Source organism: Maylandia zebra, linkage group LG23 (genome assembly GCF_041146795.1).
Source record: "Maylandia zebra isolate NMK-2024a linkage group LG23, Mzebra_GT3a, whole genome shotgun sequence".
Taxonomy (NCBI): Eukaryota; Metazoa; Chordata; class Actinopteri; order Cichliformes; family Cichlidae; genus Maylandia; species Maylandia zebra.
This window is the reverse complement of record NC_135188.1, coordinates 10319643-10340648: the sequence shown is the minus strand read 5'-3', so window position 1 is coordinate 10340648 and position 21006 is coordinate 10319643. Positions and strand designations below refer to the sequence as shown.

At 42.9% G+C, this 21006-nt stretch overlaps 2 protein-coding genes across 2 annotated transcripts in view; one reads left to right on the top strand and one right to left on the bottom strand.

Annotated features, from left to right (window-relative positions):
* The window catches only part of wdr18 (WD repeat domain 18), a 21059-nt gene extending 10270 nt beyond the window's left edge, over window positions 1–10789 (bottom strand). The window contains exons 1-7 of the mRNA XM_004557039.4: window positions 10502–10789; window positions 8750–8860; window positions 7229–7362; window positions 6842–6983; window positions 6415–6558; window positions 6257–6321; window positions 4268–4392 (exon numbers count right to left, since the gene is read on the bottom strand). Of these exons, the coding sequence (XP_004557096.2) occupies window positions 4268–4392; window positions 6257–6321; window positions 6415–6558; window positions 6842–6983; window positions 7229–7362; window positions 8750–8860; window positions 10502–10714 (934 nt within the window). The 5' untranslated portion in view covers window positions 10715–10789. The remainder of the gene's footprint in view (window positions 1–4267; window positions 4393–6256; window positions 6322–6414; window positions 6559–6841; window positions 6984–7228; window positions 7363–8749; window positions 8861–10501) is intronic.
* kiaa1614 (KIAA1614 ortholog) lies at window positions 10141–20811 on the top strand. The gene is made up of 8 exons (XM_076879987.1): window positions 10141–10267; window positions 13825–13998; window positions 14543–15300; window positions 16272–16347; window positions 17387–17597; window positions 17848–17939; window positions 18017–18189; window positions 20174–20811. The coding sequence occupies exons 1-8, from the start codon at window positions 10167–10169 to the stop codon at window positions 20365–20367; spliced, it is 1779 nt and encodes a 592-aa protein (XP_076736102.1). The 5' UTR covers window positions 10141–10166; the 3' UTR covers window positions 20368–20811.
* Window positions 20812–21006: the final 195 nt, after the last annotated feature.

Sequence of the window (21006 nt, the reverse complement as noted above, 5' to 3'; positions counted from 1 at the left end):
TACAATGATTCAAGGTGAAACAAAGTAAATGTGTGTGTCTACCACTGAGTCTCTGCATGACTGCTGCCATTTACTGAAGGGTCATTCTGATATTTATGAGATTTTATTTTGAAAAGCCATAAAAACTGGCATCACTTACAGTCCCTGATGAGTTTTAAAAAGTCTAGCACACTTCCTGTAACACCTGTTAGTCATTTAAACTTTGAATGACGTGTCTATGATAAAGAAAGGGTTTTTATCTGAGATGTCCTCCCAGTAAAATAAAGGCAAAGGGGGGTTCAAAGCTGAGGGAAAGTTAAACATCAAAATGTAGGTGGAATGATAATAAGAATAACTGGTGCTGATGCTCAGTTATTTAATTAAAAACTGTAAATCTCTAGGGGACCCGCAGGCTCTGTTTTAACACATAGTTTAAGGGTTTCTCTCAGAAGGATGTCCTCACTCTTACATCATAAATAAAATCCCCGAGCAGTGAAACTCAGGAGGTTTATACTGAAAAGTCCGAGCAGAATTCCTGCTTGTTGTGCTAATAGAAACGGGCTAATTATCCCCCACTCAATTACACATATTGATCGTCTGCTTGGCTCCGGCTGCTGGAATTACACTAATGGTCCAAATGTGGTCCAGAACGACAGATAAATCAGGCTGAGTGTGTTAGAGGCTGAAGGGCTGCCAACACACTGCAGACACTCTGAGGAAACACCCTCAGCTGGTTCGGAGCCTCTCACCTGGATGTTTTATCGATATTCCACTAAACCAGGGGTCTCAAACTTAAATGAGCCATGGGCCAATCCTGGCACTGTCATCTCATTGGAGGGCCACTTTAGTGTTCAAGTAGTACAAAAAACCAAACAAGAAACAAATCCACAAATATTTCAGAAAATGTTTTGTTTGTTTTTTATTTCAAATACTGTATAACAACACAATTTTTTTACTCCCTCTTAACTAACTGAAGCCTTTCATTTAACTACCAAATAAACACATTGGTCCTCTCTTTCTGGCCACACACATGGCAGCACTTCTGCTATCATTTTGTTTGTATTCAACAATACAAAGTGGCAGCCCCCGGGCCGCCACTTTGAGACCCCTGCACTAAACAAACCTATGAAAGACACTTATCACATCAACTGCTTCATGAGCTGAAGGAAAGTTTTTTGGGGTTTTTTTATACCATAAATCTGCAGTTCATCTACCGTCCAGCAGAGGCAGCAGTGAATCTATCTCTATGTTAAAATTAACAAGTTTACAACCAGATAGAAAAACTGGTTTAGCCTCTAAAGATAATTTCTCTTTTCACAACAACTGTACAGGTGAAGAATGTTTTTAGAAAACAACTGTTTGCATTATTGGGGGCATGGCCTCTTTGATTGCAGACAGCTAGCCACCTGTCAAAGCTTTACCAAAGCCTAATTTTACTGAGTGTGGATGTTAATGTAACGCAAGTATGCAGATTAGTTGCTAACATAATTTAGCTCATCTTAAAAACTGTCAGATTCTTTCATCTGAGCACAGCGCCCCCCCATCAGTAGCACTGATAACTGCAGGTGGTGAGTCTTCATCAAGTTTTCATTGAATGCCGTTTGTTTACTGAGATACTCCTGAGATCATTGCATTTAATTTAATACTATCAAACATAAAAGAGAATCATTGAAACTGTCAGGCAAATGTGGGCTGCTGAAATGAAAGTTTCCATGTTTTGCGATGTCACAGAAATCATTTATCTTATCTCTATCGTGATAATTCCTTTCTTCTGCGAGTCAGCTTCCTGTCTGTGGTTCTCTTACAGACTCTGATCATAATTCAGCTGCTGATGATTTGTCTCAGCAAAAAGTCTCAGGATTGTAGTGAAGATGAATCTCTGGGAGGTAAAAGCAGCAGTTAAATGTCAGCACTGCAGATGGGCTGCCTCGCAATAGCCTTCCTGTATGGCCATCACACTAATCCCACCCACCAGCTCTTCCCAAAAGTTCCTTTTTAGTTGAACAACAAAAATCCAGCAGCTCAATTAGAGAACACATCAGGAAGCGACTCTGACGCGTCACACCAAGGACACCGTCCAAACAGCTGATCTATGACATTAGGAAATACCTGGCGACTACAACAGTAACCTACAGCCACATGAATGGACAGCTTGCCACGCCATGGAGTTGGCAGCTTCATCAGAATCATCAGAATCAGAATCAGAATACTTTATTGATCCCTGGGGGAAATTATTTTTTGTTACAGTGCTCCATTTTAAACCAACATGTTTAATAGTTGAAAAAATTTAAAGAAAACCTGCAGTTTGCAGGAACGCCACAAAGACAACTCAACTGAGCCATCAAAATTTAGGTGGAATGATAATAATAACTGGTGCTGATGGTCAGTTATTTAATTAAAAACTGTAAATCTCTAGGGGACCCGCAGGCTCCGTTTTAACACATCGTTTAAGGGTTTCTCTCGGAAGGGTGTCCTTGCTCTTACATCATAAATAAAATCCCCGAGGAGTGAAACTTTGTACTGCAAAGTCCGAGCAGAAGACAACTCAACTGAGCCACTGATGTTTGTCAGAAAATGCTGTCACGCTCAGGTGTACGGTTCAATGCAGCATGGTGTGTTCAAGTGTCACTGTGTTTTTTATTCTAGTACGATGTGTTCAGGGGCCCTCAGAGCTGTCAGTGTTTCCCCGCAGCCTCTCGGGGTAATGAGTCCTGAGATGAGGTGGCGGCAGCAGAGAGAGGTGGTCTCGCCTCGTCGCCTGCAGGAGCGGTGCTCTGCTGTCAGATGGATGTTTCTTTATAACAGTCGCAGATCTGACACGCTGAGAAACGGCGGAGGAGGCAGGAGAACTCGGACTGATGCACACCTCCCCCTCCTCGCTTCTCATGAACTCTTCATGAACCTCTCACTTTATTTGGTTTATTTCACAGCAGCTCAGATAATCAATCGCGCGCACACACACGTGTTCGATAACAGTGATGGGATGCAGCGTCTCCTCTGAGCTTAGCACCTGTAGATGGATCTCAAATGACGTCTCTGAGGATCACGTGATGCTGAGCCAATCACAGCATCTCAGATCCGAGACTTCTGCACCGACTTGCCTCAGTCAAACCCAACCATCAAATGATCTACTTCCTGTGACGCATCATTGTTCTCACCATAATCAAATGAAACAAAATAACTGATTAAAAATGGCGAGGAAATGTCTGAGGACCGCCTTCTGTTCCTGTGGTCTTCCTGGGTGCTCCAGGGTCCTGGAGCCATGTGAGTTTACATTTTTAACAAAGTGATAGACAGCAACCTATCCAGGTGCATCCCACCTCTCGCCCGTTGACTGTGCCCAACAGAGGGCGATGGTTTCTGTGAAGGTCGTCAGCATGATGCCTACAGACAAACATCTGCATGGTAATCAGTGACATCACTATGATGTCACACTGATCGTTCTTCACTTCACTCAGTTAAAAAGGCTCAGCTTCAGCCTGGATTCAACTCAAAATCCTGAGATTATTTCAGGTTTGCTCCACCTGTGACATACCTGCAGCGCTACCTGTCTGACACTGGTTTCCTCATAGACCAGTGCTGAGGGGAGCACATTGGTCATGTTTAGTGAAGCCAGGTTAAAAATTCTTCAGCAGCAGGTGAGGTTTGAGATGGCAGGAATTATGTTCTATGGCGTTTCATCACGCTGATGAGTCCGACTCTGCACACGTCAGGTAAAACCATCAGACGGGCTGAGAGCGAGCACCTCCTCTCGCCTTTTTGTGAGGAGCTGAATCTGCTCTGCTGAGACGAATCCTTTTGAGGCGTTGTCGTCATGGAGGATGAAGCTTTCTCTTTAAATTCACTCTGGCTCTTTGTGAGCAGAAACGTGACCGGGAGGGGGGGAGGGTGAGCCGCGCATCCGGCCAAAGCAGGGATTACGGTCGCTGACGGCCGTTTGAAGTGAGACGAATTTGGCGCGGAGGATTTGGTTAATTACAAAATGTCAGTCACGATCACGGCGGGGAGGTCCCTTCTCGTGTTCCTGTCAGAACCACACCGCCGCTCATCATCAAGCAGACACCAGAGGAGGAGACAGCGCCGCCAGCGTCACCACTCATTAATAACCCAGCAGCAGCTGAGGAGGAGGCAATTAAACAGCACCTCCCTGAGGTGATAGCTTAAAAGTGCAGCTTCCATTGACCCACATGTAACCAGAAGTAGATCTCAAGCTGAGATTTCTTTTGAGCAAGGCAGCACAGATAGAAAAACTCTCAACCCTGATGATGTCACACGGTGCGGGACTTACCTTTGTGTGTGAGGCAGCGGATGCTCTGTTTGCTCTGAATGTCCCACAGTCTAACCGTTTCATCGTGTGACCCTGACAGCAGCAGAGTCCCGTCCATCGACACTGAGAGACACGTCACCATGTTCCTGAGGAGAACACACAACCACGATCAATACAGTTAATAAACCCTAATCAACAATCATCCTGAACCTTGATCATTGAAGTTAATCCACAGTAAACACCTGTTAGAAGGGCTTCCTCTGACGTGTGTTATTCACTACCATCTGGATTACTTCACCGATGGAGACAAGAGCTCTTCATCACAAGTGTCGTTTTCCCCACACCTGTTTTCAGTTTATGGTCGTTCATATTTCCTACCACACCCACTGCTTGGCGAGCTTGGAATTAATGAAGAGACAGCCCACCACCATTTATCGCCGTGATGTCACACCTCAGCCCAAGCAGACTCCCACAAGTCTGACGAGAAGCACCGTGAAAACGTGGACAATACTCTGCTGTGATAAAGAACTGGTCGCCTGGCATGGTCATATCCTGTTGACGGTCTACACGTTATTCATTTATTTTCAAACATGGAGATAAAACTGTTTGTACAACACATGAAGTTTCTTAATTTTCTGCTACTCATATTAGGCCCCAGCCACACTCCGTCTGAAGCCCCGCCCCACTTGTTCTAACTTTGTGCTTAAACGTCGTGACTGTTACAGACGATGAAGGTTAATTGTCGGTGGACTCGCTGACCTCCAAACGCTCGACGTGATCACCAGCGCCGCTCCTCGCACCGTACCGGAAACACAATTTGTTCCACACACATGAAAATACTCGCACTTCCTGTCACCGCCACAGAGAAATGGTTGGTGTCAGATTAAACTCATTGAAGCAATCCCGTCCTTTCTACAGATTTTCACCCTCTGCTTTCAGTGAACAAGACTTTTGCTGCAAAAGGAACAGGAAATGACCCAGGGCTATCCGCTGATATAAATCTTTACAGACAAATTTCCATCTTGTCACACAGTGGAAATTTGTGTTTGTTTTATGCTACGTTTTATTCTGATTTTAGCGTTTATTTGTATGTGTAGTATTGATGTTATTTGCATCATTTTTGTGTTTTGCATAATGTTGTTATAATCCACTGTGGAATGGTTGCATCTGTGGAGGTGTGGGTGGGCCCTGAGGTGGCCTATCAGCGGTCGAACAGACTTGTTAAAAGAAAAAGGACAGGCACAGGCTCGAGAGGAAGGAGGAACCAGGCGTGGGAGAGAAGGACATGCTACCGGATCGCCACGTGAAACGGCTTCCAATGTTGTTTGCCGGGTGCAGCCGTGTTGGGGGAGGGTCACCGTGGCTATTAGCCAGGCCAGCTTCACGGATGACGTTTCTGTCCAGTGTCTGTCTGTTTACAGGGCGGTGCCACGAGGGAAGTAGCAGCTAGCAAGAGACTCAAGTGCGGAGCGCAGCTGGGTTGTGATGTGACGAGCCTGATAGAGAGACAGGACGGAGATGGAAGTTTCTCCTCGTCCTCCTGAAACTAGGCTGGCGTGATCCAAAAATCAGAAGAGGAATTCCTCTCTCTTTGTACATATAAGGAACATTTGTCTTAGGTTGTAGGACAATTTTATCGCGGCACTGGGCGGGATTTAATGTACAAAGAACATCTTATTGCAAAAGTTGTTCAAAAGAATTGTGTTTATTTATTCCTGGTCTCCTCCTCGGGGACTAAACTGCGTGTGATTAAGACCCGCTCAGTCTCTCCTCCCTGGGTTTCTGATACACGTGTTCCCCCTCGTATTCTAAGAACTTGTGGCGTGACATTTAGGCCCACCAGCTTTAATGTCCACACAGTTTTTTTTCTCACTATTAAACAAAAAGGTAAAAATGGTTCATCAAAGCTTCTAGCGTGAGACTTTATTTTGAAAAGAAGAAAAAAGAAAGCTGGTTTTCGTGCACACACACGACCATATTCCTGCAAACAAACGCCAGCGGCTGTCTCACCTGTGACCTTTAAACACCTGATTCCCCTCGCCATCCGACTGGAACGACTTTTCCCGACCGAGACTCTGCAAACAGTTCAAACAGGTAAACTTTATCGTCTCCCCTTAAAGCTGGGAGGAGTCAAAACATGATTGGGTGAGAAAATGAGACAGACTCACCTGGCTGCACAGAGACACTTGGAAAATATTTCCATCACTTCCTCCACAGAACACGAAGTACTCAGCAGGGTCAAAGGTCACAGACATGATCTCCACATCAAAGAGGATCGAGAGGAGTAGCTCGCCTGAGGACAGCTCCCATACCTAGACAATTAGCAGAAACAAACCCTAAGACTGTGATGACTGATATTTTACTGTGCTGAGCTCTGATTGGTATGATTTAACCCATTACTACATGAACTGCAGACACAGACAGTTTCAAGACACCAACTTGTTTAGAGAAACTAAACGAAGTAAGCTTCCTCCTCAATACCACGCTAACTCCTGTTCTTGATTATGGTGAGATGAAGATCATCAGCTGCCCGCTTTACCTGGGTCACAGCTGTCTGGATCGCTGAGTGACATGAGCAGAGGTGCACAAACTCACCTTCACTGTCTGGTCTAAGGAGGCGGTGGCGACTCGAGCCTGAGCTCCCATCAGGCCGCAGTGCAGGTCTGTGATTGGCAGAGAGTGACGAGACATGATGTGGCGAGGCTCAGGGGCGTGGCTTACATCCAGTTGGACAACACTGAAACACAGTGAACAGAGTAAGTGAGTCAGAGATCCGTCTGGCACATCTCAGAGTCACAGGTGACGCGCCGACCTTACCAGGCAAGTCTGAATTTTATAAAACACACACACAGCTAAAGCTGCACCTGCTGGACACTGCGCCTCTCTCCTGGCTGACGTCACATTAGTCTTCTTGTCATGAAATACCTTACTCCTGATTAAAAGCTACAGAACGCTCCAGATGTGTTTTCAGGTATGTCTCACCTTGACAGACTCCACACCAGAGCCAGGTTGTCTTTTCCACCAGAAACAAAATGGCTGCTGTCATCAGTGAACTTCAGACAGGTGACGTCCTGATAGTGACGACTGAGGACAGACAGCAGTTTACCTGTGCACACCTGATCAGTGAGAAAACAAAGTAAACAAACCTGAACAAAGAGACAAAAAAACCCCCCCCAAAAACGACAAAAACATAAAAGGAAGAACTGTCTCTCTAAGCTCTTCCTGAAATGTTTGAATCCTCATTCCAATCAGCTCCTTCAGCCTCTGATCACCTCCATATGTCTGCTGGAGCTTTATTCTAACATTGAACCTGCAGGAGGTCCAGATGTTCTCATGAACCAGTTTTAGTGAGTTAGTCTTAGCACAGCACGAGCTGATCTCCAATCCTGTGTTCACATTTCACTTTCCAAACCCTCCTCCATGCATTCAGCTTCTACTGTTTCCTCTCTGATGAACAGGATGGAAACAGCTGAGGAGCTCTGAGATGGTGATGCTCTTTCTTAAACTCCTCTGTCAGCATCATCTAAGCAGCTTTTTGTGGTGTCAGTAAGTCAATAATGAGCTTTTATGTTAAACACCTGGAGATGCTTAAAGACGTGTTTTTTGTTCAGATTAACTTTATCTGTTAGTTCTTCAGAGAACACAAGAATATGAGAATCTGTTCTCCACACGAATGTGGGTAGTTGTGCTTCTTATTCTTGTGTGGGTTCTCTCCTGGTTCTCAGAGTTCCTTCCCCAGTCCAAGTCCTGACTGAGCCTGAGTGCTGATCCGTCTCTATGTTAACCCTGTGATAAACTGGAGACCTGTCAATGTGTACCTGGTGTCACCTATAGCTCAGATAATCTCCTCCCCCAGCAAGACTAAATTAAATAAGAGTGAAACAGATGGATGGATGTATTCTAAACTTTGTTTGGTCAATATTTTCTTTTTGGTAACAACTGTTCCTGTAATATTGGAAAGTCTGTGTTTTGTTTTTTAAATGGTGCCACATTTGTAGAGAAAAGGTATTCGTGGGTTGAGCAACAGAGTTCAGTTATGTGAGCTGTACCCATGACAAACCAAATCTTCTCTGCCAATGCTAAACAGCTGCTATTGACTCTCTTTTGTGTAACATATATTGGATCGGATGATTGAAGTCTGAAGAAACAAGACATGTTTAACAGTTTATTTACTGAACTGAACAATCAGGGGCCTCACGAGCATCTGTACAAACCACACAGAGCCACAACAGCCTGGCACTTCCTCATCACACTGGTCACCAGCTTGGTCACAGACTGGTGAAATCCCATTCATCAAAGGGCAGATTGCTTACTGACCGCTTGATTGATGAGTGACCAGGATGAATGAATGCTGCTGAACAGTAACTTCACATCAGTAGAGTTACTGAAAGAACTTGTGATTTGCATCATGCTGTCTGCCTATTGAGTCGTACAGCACAGGCTAAACAGGATCTTAAAAATTAATAAATTACATTCAGCCAATCGGAGCTTGAATAGACTCACCTCCCACAGGTAAATGGCCTCAGCGACTCCAGCAGCAAGAAAGAGTCCATTAGGTGAAGCAGAAAGACAAGTGACCACACCGGGACACACGATCTTCTGCTGCAGCTGATCCTGAACAACAAAAGAACAAGTGGGTGTGTCTACGAGGGAAGATCAACATATCCAGGCTTACTCTGTTCGCTGGCTTAACAAAATTTAAAAAGCCCAGTCAGAGATTATCAGAGACCATGAATATCAGAACATGGGCATCAGCTTGGTGTTTAACCCCCCATCTTCTTTTCTGCTTTAGGCTCTGAGCATGATCAGACATTCAATTTTCACTTCAATACCATTTTATTTATATACATCACCAAATCACAGCAACAGTTGCCCTAAGGTAATGCCATCCAGGTACCACACTTCATGGAGCTGTATACAGTTCAGAGCTCTGATGTGTCACATTAGAAACAAACATAAACCCCAGCAAACATTTTTATTGTGACGCTTTGTGTGCTTCTGATGATTGGGTATTTCCAGCAGCATTTCTTTTTATTTTCTTTAAAGACGTCTATCAGAGTTGCTACAGGAAATTAAAAGAGGAAACGCAGTGTGAATAACATTTTTGCTACCAAAATAAAACTAGATCAAATACAATAAAGCAAGAACTGAAAACAATATTTGATGATCTCCATTATGCGCTGAGCAATTCAGATTACCCGAGGTCCCTGAGCGGGTCCTGGAGAGCGCCACATCTGGAGACTATTGTCCTACTTCTTTAACGCCCCTCCAAGCACCAGCACAGCTGCTCCTCTGATAGGAGGACATGGGGCTTAGTTGATGCATTTTGTGGAACATGACCCAGTGGTCTTAGCTAACTATAGGCCAATCTCCAACCTTCCTTTCATATCAAAAACACTTAAAAAAAGTAGTTGTCAAACATCTCTGATCATCTGCAGAGAAATGGCTTATTTGAAGTTTCAATCAGGTTTCAGAGCTCATCACAGCACAAAAACAGCTTTAGTGAAGGTTACAAATGATCGTCTTATGGCCTCTGACAGTGGACTCATCTTTCTGCTTGTCCTGCTATACCTCAGTGCAGTGTTCGATACTATCCAATCCATGAAGCCTGATAACACACACCAAGTAGTTAAACTGCAGGACTGTCTTAAAGATAAAGACCTGGATGACCTCTAATTTTCTGCTTCCAAATTCAGATATCAAACTGAGGTGATGGAACCTTCAAGGGAAAGTCAGACACAGGTCAGCAAGGTTCAAACAACAGGTGATCAGCGACCATCACCACAGTGACCTGCAGCACACCCTCAACACTCTGAAAACGGCTCTGCGTACCTGCTGTACCACCAGGTGTGTCCATGTTACATTTGAGCAGCAGGCTTTCAAGGTAGAATGCTTCACAGAGAAACTGCACATCTGTAGGATGTCTCAACAAGATCTGTGTGTACTAACACAGCAGTCTGTGCGAAAACACGTGGACTCACGAATCAGCTTCTTTAACGCTGAGCTGCAGCCATCACACAGGTAAGGTGTGAGGACAGATAAACGGGATTCGGTAGGGGGTTCGAGTGGTTCTGACAACGGCTCTACTTTTTCTTTTTCACAGAATTAAAGTGTCAGCTTTCTAAACGCTTTGTTTACACCTTTAGAGGGACTGCGGGTTTCTGAGCCCCTGTCCGCGCTGAGCGGCGGAGCGTTACTTTCGTGACTCTCGCCTAGTGAGCGAGGTGGGCTCAGCTGGGCCAGGTGCTGTCCTACCTTTCTCTGCAGCTCCCACACGTTGATGAAGTTCTTGCCGAGCTGCGCGGACAGCAGGTACTCCCCGCCGAGCACCGTGAGGCTGCGCGCGCCGCTGTTCCCGCCGCGGTACGAGAGCAGACTGGAGCCGCTGTGCGGGTCGAACACGGTGCAGTTCCACAGCTGGGACCCCGAATCGCTGCTCAGCAGGACCTCCAGAGGAGCCGCCATCATCCACACACACACCGGCCACCGCCGTACACTCTACGTCACGTCCGAGACCGATACGTCACGTCCGGGCGCGGTGCACTGTGGGAGATGTAGGGACAGGCTCTATTTAGAAACACCTGTTTTTCTCCAAAAATATTTAACACAAGTAAAAATAAAACTTAGAGCACGGGAGGCGTTATTTATACAAACATTCTAAACAAATGATAAATAATTCAGGTTTTTACTCACCTGAAAGCAAATATGAATATTTTGCATAATTAAACTTCCATTTTAAGAACCGCACATTTTTACCCCTCAACCATAAAAGGCTGATGGGGTACGACCATCCCCCTGCTGGGAGGCCAGCGTGGACACCGAGGTTTGTGAATGCGATAACTCAAGAGCATGATGGAGTTTTAATTCGACACCGCAGGTGTCGCTACAAAAATCTTGGACGAGTTCAAATCTCAAAAGAATATCCTTAAGCTCTTTGGAAACTTTATTTATACACTGACACACATTACATCCTGTCTTTCAAAGCGAACATTCCTGAGTTCCACCCGCTCATTTGGCAGCATACGTGACGACACGTTTGCCGCCTCAGGGGCGTGATGAGGCAGCATACGTGCCTTCACGGATAAACTGTGCCCCCTTGTGGTGACAACTAAAATACTGCGTCTCAGTCAAACAATAACACGAATGCAGTCCAACACATTTCACAACTTGAGTACACAAATTAAATATCTCAACAAGCGTTCTCGTTTCTAGACTGATAAAACCATGATGATTTTATTTTATTGCGCTTTCATTGAATCCGTTTTATCTTTTCTTTGGTGTTGTGGTTATCTGTAAAGAAAAGGAACCACATCTGAACCTAACATGCCTTTACAGACAGTTACAGTGGCTGGCCGGTTCACTTTTCTGGACTCAAACCCTTTGCACAGTGAATTTCAGTTTCAATCAGTCAGTGAACCAACATTAGGTCTCTATATTCTCTATCCTTGTTACTACTTGAATTAATAATTGATCAAGACACTGATTGATTACAGAAACCTGGTTACAGTAGGATGATTATAATAGTTTAAATAAATCAACACCCCTGAGTTAACTGTCAGAATCCTCTTAACACAGGACGATGAGAGGGTGTGGCAGGCTGCAATCTTTTCCTCCAGCTTATTGATCCACCAAAGACCCAGACAGAATTTTAATTCATTTGAAAGCCTGACACTTACCCATGTCTAAATTTAAAATATAGTTTTATTTGTTGTTATCTATCGTCCAACATGGGCCTTACTTAAAGTATTGTCTGATTTCTCAGACCTTTATCTGATTTAGTGCTCAGATAAATATATTATTTTGGTTGATATTTAACATCACTTCAATTCAAGTTAGTTTTATATATATATAGCACCAAATCACAACAACAGTTGACTCAAAGCATTTAATATTGTAGACTAAACACATTCCCATAATACAGAGAAACCCCAAAAATCTCCTCCAGCAGAACCATGCTCTGGGAGGGGCTGCCGTCTACCGCAACCACTTGGGGGTGAGGGAACGTAGACAGGACAAAAGGCATGCTGTGGAAGAGAGCAAGACATGATCGATAACTCGTAGTTAAATGGAGAGTAGTGTATAAAGCACATGGTGAGTTAAAAGAGGTAAGAGCAGGAGAAGTGCTCACTGCATCATGGGAAACCAGCAGTCTGAGAGTGACGTGCTGTATTGGGGTGATATGGTACTATAAAGTCTTTAAGATAAAATAATGGGCCTGATTATTCAAGACCTTGTATGTGAAGAGAATGATTTTAAATTTTAAATCCATTCTGGATTTAACAGGCAGCCAGTGAAGAGCCAGTATGGGAGTAAAATGCCATTTGTTTCTAGTCCCTGTCAGTACTCTTGCTGAAGCATTTTAAACCAACTGAATGCTTTTCATAGAGTTTTTAGGACATTCTGACAATAACAAATTACACTAGTCCAGCCTGGAAGTAATAAATGCATAAACAAGTTTTTCAGTATTACTCTGAGCCAAGATGTTTCTAATTTTAGAGCTATTGTGCAAATGGAAGAAAGCAGTCATAAATATTTGTATAATGTGCATATTAAAGGGCATATCCTGGTCAAAAACGACACCAAAATTCCACACAGTGTCGCTGGAGGCCAAGGTAATGCCATCCAGAGTAAGAATCTGGTTAGATACCATATTTCTATTTTTAGGGCCAACCACAATAACCTCAGTTTTATTTGAATTTGCCATGGATATGAGAAATGTCCATGGCAAGCAGGAAATTAGATGTGATCCAGGGTTTTGTGTCTGTAAGACATGTACTTTTAGCTTTATAGTCACAGAATAAATGATCTGAACAAGTTCAGAAATGCTTTTAGCCTAAATAATAGAATAGAATAGCTGTTTATTGATATTGTTCATGTACAATATGATTGTAAAACATCTTAATAAAAAGTAGCTTTTATCTCTAGGTAAAATACAACTTTTTAACATCTACCCCTGGGAGATGAACAGGAGAAGTGGCCTGTCTAGGAGTAGACTGTGTGTGTGTGTGTATTTTAAAACTATATACGACAATTCTTGGGAACAGGTGGTGGCATCCCTAGTAGCCCTGAAACCATAGAGTTAAACCTGAAGTTACCATGATAACCAAAAACCCTGCCTCTTGCAGAGTTATGACTCTGCTGTGTGTCATGCTGGTAGAGATAACCCGAAAACTGTGAATTTACATCAGCTGTCAGCAGTCTACCCTACCTGCTCAGGTGTATTGACGGCTGACAACATTTCACAAATGAACACTCAGGAACTAAAAGTATAAAAAAGTACTATCAGTGCTACAAGTACACGATTATTACTTGATCATTACATGAGAACAGGTGGAACAGCACACCTGTACATGTTTCAGGACAACATGAAGGAAACTAATTTTTGTTAAAGCACAAAACCTTCTCTACTGTCCTGTTGGAAAATAATGAGGGCCAAAAGTCTGAAAAAGCAGAAATGTCCCCACAGAGTGGGTCAAACACACTGTGCTGATGTAAACAGTCTGTGGGCTCGTCAGTTTAATTAATCCTGACCAGCTGCTCCTGGTAATCCTCCTTCCTCTGTCCCTCTGACCAATCAGAGCACCTGATGTCATCCTCGCTCTTCACCCCTCCTCGTGTGTGTATGTGTTCAGCCTCTTTGTGGTTGACCGGTTGCCGCGGCAGCAGCAGTGTGAGGACGGAGTTCGTATGAAGCGTCGTTGTTTTCCTCTGAGAGGAGACCACAGCCTGCTGACCCCTGACACACACACACTGTGAGTAATACACACATGCATACATGCCGTGAGTAACACACACAATCACACACACACACACACACACACACACACACACACACACACACACACACACACCATAAGTAACACACACACGTTGACTAACGAAGGTCAAACAGTTTTATGAAGAAGCTGTTCTTTAGTTCTGTGCTCTTAATTACATCATTATGACTTGGTGATTAAATTAACTGCAGAGCAGCTGACTGGTCACCGTTACCTTTAGTGACAAACACCTGAATCTTGTTTTACCAGATAATGGGAAAAACTAGAAATGGGTTAAACAAACACTGAAATCAAAACACTAAAGAAGTTATTTTTAAAATATATTTTTCTTCACAAAAATAATAAATTATTTTTAAAAAAAATAAGGCAAAAAAAGATTGTTTTATGATGAAACAAAAAAAATCGATAAATACTAAATAAAGGCTTCACTGACAAATCTGATTTTGTAGATTACAGTTTTATTTTTAACCTTCTCTCTAAAACCATTAAGAATCAGTTTTTACATGTCTCACTATTTCAGCCTGGGGTTGAGGCAATGTGATCAGGTGCAGTCAGGGGGTGTGGCTCCTCTCTCAGGAGGCTCATCCAGCAGCAAACCCAACACCGCGTCGGCCAGGCAGCGGCCAGCAGCATCTCCGACTCGTCGTCTGCGGTTTGAGGATGAGACGGAAAAGGAGGCGGAATCTCGTTACCTGGAGCGACAGCGGCAGAAGAGACAGACGGGGAACTGCGGAGTTGGTGTGGTGATGTCCAAACCAGACTTGAACCTGTACATCAATGGCACGGCGGAGGCAGGGCACGCGGTCGGCAAGCAGCCAAGGGGGCGAACAGTGGTGAGCAGAGCAGGTCAGAATCACACCTGTGAGAGAGGAATAAGATGCGGAGTCAATCTCTGGCAACACTCACCTGGAACTGACAAGAGGGGGAGCCTAAACAGACAGCACCTTAACCTGCGGACTGAACCAATCAGAGAGACCTACATCGGCTCTGTCACCAGTGTGGAAAAGGATGGGGCTTACACACAGGTGAGACGGCAATCAGTGGAGCTAAATGGAGCCCAGGTGACTTTTCATCAAGCCATGCCCTACGCTGGCCTGCCAACCAACCCCTATGCCCCTCACTCAATGGGGCTGTGTACTACCCACCCGCCCAAACTGCACAGAGAGCATCAATTGGGGCCTGAGCCTAGGGAGAGGAGAGGGCGTGAGGTGGAGGAAGATCTGAACAACATGATGAAGAACTCCTCATCCTCCTCAGAGAGGAGCGCAGACACAACAGGTGAGAACTTATCTCCTGAAAAACATTTGCCTACACACTTTGTGTTGAGCTAAGAAATTTACCTGCTAAATCACCACAGTAACTGGTGCTGAAGGCATCGCCTAGTCAGGATCAGGTGATGTTCAGAGTTTGAGTTTAAAATCAGCTGAAGAATTTCCTTTGATTCTTTTATGTGCAGCTTTATGTGCAGTCGATGAAGCTGCGGCAGCTCAGACTGAACATTCCTGTGTTTGTGTGCTGTTGCAGAAAATGTCTAAATGTTGTTCTGCTTGATTATGATCTGCTGCTTAGTCTCTTTCACACTGCTGCAAACACAGAAAACACACCAAGCATAACTGTTCAACAATTTACATTAATTCACGCTGATCTGATTTCCACATCTTCTTAATCACCCTGTGGGACAGGAAGCTTGTATGTTAATGTGGATTCACTGCGATTCAGATCTTAATTTTACCACTCTGTGCCACAAATCACCAGATTAAACAGCTACTGCACCGTTCGTCTCTCAGATTATTTATATTAGAATTTTATGTTCTTTACAGATTTTTATCTCTATTTTTATCATCATCATCTTCTGATAATGGCTCTAACTGGACTGGCAGGACTCACAGATATTATTTAGTGCAGAGGAAGAGTCACAAGACATATGAAATGCCCATTTTTATGTGAGCGCACTCAGAGCCTGAAGCCCAGTTTAACAGAGAAAGTTGATAACCAGTATGCTGACACCCATCATCTCTGACTGGGATTTTAAGTTTTGTTGAGCCAGCTAACACAGCAAAAGCCTGGATATCTTGAACTTCCTTGTACCTTCTGTTGTACCTCTAAACATAAACATGAGGCTACCATAAATCATTTTATTTAATCTGTGAGCAGTTTGTTTGGCCTCCAGAGTTCACTGCAGAGCTGCACATGATATCACATGCGCCTCTAAACACACCTTAACCTCTAGATTTCTAATTTGTTTACAGCTGAGAGTCATCCCCCGCCCACCTCAGAGCCAATGAGAGCAGAGCTCCACCAACTTGACGTTTCACTTCCTCCACAGTGAGTTTGTGTGATTTCATTGACAGCTGGTCAAGGAGATGAGCGTCACACCTGGATTCATGTGTTTCATGAGTTTAGTTGCAGCAGCCTAACTGATCGCTTATTTGGTTTAATTGTGTTTTGATCACATGCTCATCCCCGCTATTCAATTCAACTCAATTTTATTTATTCATCACCAAATCACAACAGTTGCCTCAAGGCGGATATTGTAATGTAGATTACATACAGAGAAAAACCCAACAATCATATGACCCCCTATGAGCAGGCACTTTGGCGACAGCGGGAAGGAAAAACTCCCTTTTAACAGGAAGAAACCCCAGCAGAGGGAGGCGCCATCTGCCGCGACTGGTTGGAGTGAGAGCAGCAAGACAGGATAAAAGACATGCTGTGGAAGAGAGCCAGAGATTAATAACAAGTATGATTCAATGCAGAGAGGTCTATAATGTATAATGTAAATGTGTGGACCTCCACAATTAACCTTAGTGTGTAAAAAGGACTCTCCATTTACATGAACAAATTGGAGTCTATTAGACAGATATGATACAACCCACTGCAGCGCAGTACCTGTAATACCTACAGCATGCTCTAATCAATCATTTTAACAGAAAATTATGGTCACAACAGTATTGAACACTGCACTGAGGTCCAGCAGGACAAGTACAGAGATGAGTCCACTGTCAGAGGTCAGAGGCCAGTAATGGTTTAACTACAGCCGATTATTAGAGATAGATTGATCATATTAACTCATTCACTGCCAGCCATTGGCAGTGAATGAGTTAAACCCATTGACTCATTCACTGCAATTGACGGCTATAGACGTCAATGGCAGTGAATGAGTTAAAGATTGAAGCATTAATTAATGGCAGGACTTCTTTCAACAGTCTTGTAGGAATGGGGTCTAAAAGACACGTTGATGATTTAGAGGAAGCAATTACTGAAGTTAACTCAGAAAGATCAATACACTGTTTAAATCCAGCTGTGATCTCAGGTGTTTCCAGGTGAGGTGTCATGTGGCTGATCTCATTGATCTGTGTTGCAGTTTAAGCAGCAGAGAAGATTCCTCCCGTCTTTCTCTGCGACGTTTTTTCTCCACCGTCACACTGAGCAGGACTCGAACCAGCAGCCTCGACCGCCTCTGCTCACGGACCCATGAGCGAACCCACCCCTCCCTCGCTGACTCCACCTCCTCAATTTCCAGGAACTCCTCCAGCCTGGTGAAGAAAACTTTATCTGTTGAGTCGCTCAGTGTGGTGAGAACATGAATTATACATCTATCTATCTATCTATCTATCTATCTATCTATCTATCTATCTATCTATCTATCTATCTATCTATCTATCTATCTATCTATCTATCTATCTATACATACATACATACATACATACATACATACATACATACATACATATATATATATATATATATATATATATATATATATATATATATATATATATGGTGAGACTACTTCTTTAACCTATCTGTTTCCTGTCTGTTCAGCAGGAAGTACCACTTTTCCAGTCAAGAAAGTCATCTTTGGAGCTGAAGAAGAAGAAAGATCGTTCTGCGAACTATAAACCAGCTGCTGAACAGTAAGACACACACTTCTCTTTTCTACCCTGATACTCAGACCAGCCCATCACAGCCTACCCACCTGTTTGTCTCTCAGGTCCTTACCTGGTAGTCTTGGCGTCGAAGACATCAGTTGTCCCTCTTCAGTTTGCTCTGTTGGGCGGATTCTTCAGATTTGCCCTGATGGGACATTTTTATTGGAGCTTAAGCGACCAGTGGGTCAGACGTTTGGCTTCATCATCAGCAGAGGAAAAGGACGACGTGACACTGGTACTAACTCTACCGACACTTCCCCTAATACTTAATATATATAAGTATTTTTCACCTTACTAAATGGTAAATGGCCTGTATTTGTATAGCGCTTTTACTAGTCCCCCTAGGGACCCCAAAGCGCTTTACACACCCAGTCATCCACCCATTCACACACACATTCACACACTGGTGGAGGCAAGCTACAGTTGTAGCCACAGCTGCCCTGGGGCAGACTGACAGAAGCGAGGCTGCCATATCACGCCATCAGCCTTTCTGGCCAACACCAGTAGGCAGTAGGTGAAGTGTCTTGCCCAAGGACACAACGACCAAGACTGTCGAACCGGCAACCTTTCGATTACAAGGCGAACTCCCAACTCTTGAGCCACGATCGCCCCACTGATACTACTGATATCATCTTAAATACTACTCACATTACTAAATATATCGACTCACTAATATGCTGGGGTCAGGGAGATTCTATCTGGGGACTTTATTGTCCTGCTGTGGAACAGTGACAGTAATGTAGAAAATGACAGTTCCCACAATGAAATGAGCGTGCGGCACCACCAATAGATCACAAAGCACATCACTGCCTGATGAGCCAGTCACAGCTGTTCCTTGCACCATGCAGCTTGAAGTTTCCTGGATGTACTCCAGGAAAATGACACTGCATTAAACAACTGCACAAGGATTGGATCACTGCCACATTTGTCCCGCCTTTCCACACAATTTAATTTGTTCTGATTGGATCTCATTTTTATTTATTTTTTTCAAAAGTATAAATACATTTCATCATAGTTTTTGTCCTTGTGCATCAGTTTTTAATTAATTACCATGTTGTATTGTCAGGAAAAAAAACGGTTATCGACAAAAACTATGCCGAAAACTATAGGTCAAAAAATGTAACAGATTGAGTGTATGTAAGCATCACAAATAAAACTACAATGTTTGGAAGACTTGTGTTAAACATTCCTTACACTGTTTAAATAAAGAAAAAAACTACATTTTTATAGAGGGGTTAATAATTCTTTCCATGTAAGTGTGAGAATTTTAAAATGAATTCTAAAGTCAACTGGGACCCAATGTAAAGAAAATAAAATGCAGGTAATGTGAGCTGGCATCCCAGAGTGTTTCAGGAGTCTGGCTGCAGCATTCATTATTGCTTGGAGGCATAACAGAGATAATTTGTCCATGCCCATAAAGAGAGCATTTCAATAATCTAAGTGTGATGATACAAATGCATGAACAATTTTCTTCATTTCAGAGGAGGCAACTATAGCTTGCAATTTAAAAGTGTTCCTTAAATGGAAGAAACAGGAATGGGAGATCAATTTTATATGTGAGTCCAAGGTCAAGGATGAATAACATACAACACCAGAGGCCATAAGAAGATCATTTATAACCTCCACTAAAGCTGTCTCTGTACTGTGAGGAACTCTGAAACCTGACTGAAACTCTTGAAATAAAAGATTCCTCTGCAGATAATCATTTGGCTGTTTGGCAACTACTCTTTCAAAAACAATTTAGGTGAAATGAAGGTTGGAGATTGACTTATATTTAGCTAAGACAGCTGGGTCAAGTGATGACTTTTTAAGTAACGGTTTAACTACTGCCAGCTTTGAGCAGTCTTTTAGGAATGGGGTCTAAAGACATGCTGATCATTTGGAGGAAGTAATTATTGAAATAAAGTTAGAAAAATAAAAATAAAAACTCTAAATAAATATCAACAGTATTGAAAGTAGCTGTGTATGTTATGAATAATTTTGTTTTGCAATAGTTAACATTTTATTTGTGAAGAAGTTCATGAAGTCATTACTAGTTAATGTTAAAGGAATGGTTGGCTCAACAGTGCTCTGACTTCTTGTCAGCCTGGCTACAGTGCTGAAGAGAAACCTTGTTCTTTTTTTCTTCAATCAGTGATAAATAGTAAGACGTTCTAGCTTTATGAGGGCTTTTTTTTTTATAGAGCAACAAACTACTAACAGTTTGATGTACATTACAGGTGTGTATATAGAAGACATGAACAGCAGCACTGGGAAGCTGTATGCTGGCCTGCTGGCTATTGGAGATGAGATCCTGGAAGTCAACGAGGAGAAGGTGGCCTGCCTCAGTCTGGACCAGGTGACAAACCTCCTGATCAAGAACCAGTCTGTCACCATTCGGGTCCTTCGACACCAGAGGACACGTTCAGAGTGACAACCACACTGCCTGACTGAAGAACCAGTTGCCGACACTGAACCTGACTCACCTGTTTATGGCAGTAACAGAGTTAAAGCAAAACTGCAGTCTATGTCTTACACTTTCTCATGATGAGAAGCTTCTTGTTTCCTGTTAAATCACTTTGACTTGCTGGTGTGAATATTTGTTTAATGCCATGCAGTATTTGTCCTCTGAGCTGATACTGTTTTTTTGTTTTTTCAATTTTATTTTATTATTATATTAATAATATTATTGGGGTTTTTTTCATGAAGTAGCTTGGTTTTTTATTTTGTCTGTGTTTGTTTTGCTTTTGTTAAAGAAAAAGAAAAATATTGTTTAAAAACAAGCTTTAACCTGCCAAAAGAAAATTATTCAAAGTGAAAAACTCATTGGTCAATAATTGAAATCAGTCAGACTGGATTAAAATGTACCTTAATCAAATGGTCAAAGTCTGTTTTCTTTTCTTTTCTTTATTGAATAAAAAAAAAAAAAAAGCTCGAGACATATCATACCATCGGTCACCAGATAATACTTTTATCAATCACTGATCTGTAACAGCTTTCTCCATTCGGACACTCATTATTTATTCTTGTTTAGTGTGAGGAATAAAGTTTTGCGGAAACATGAGCAGTCTGG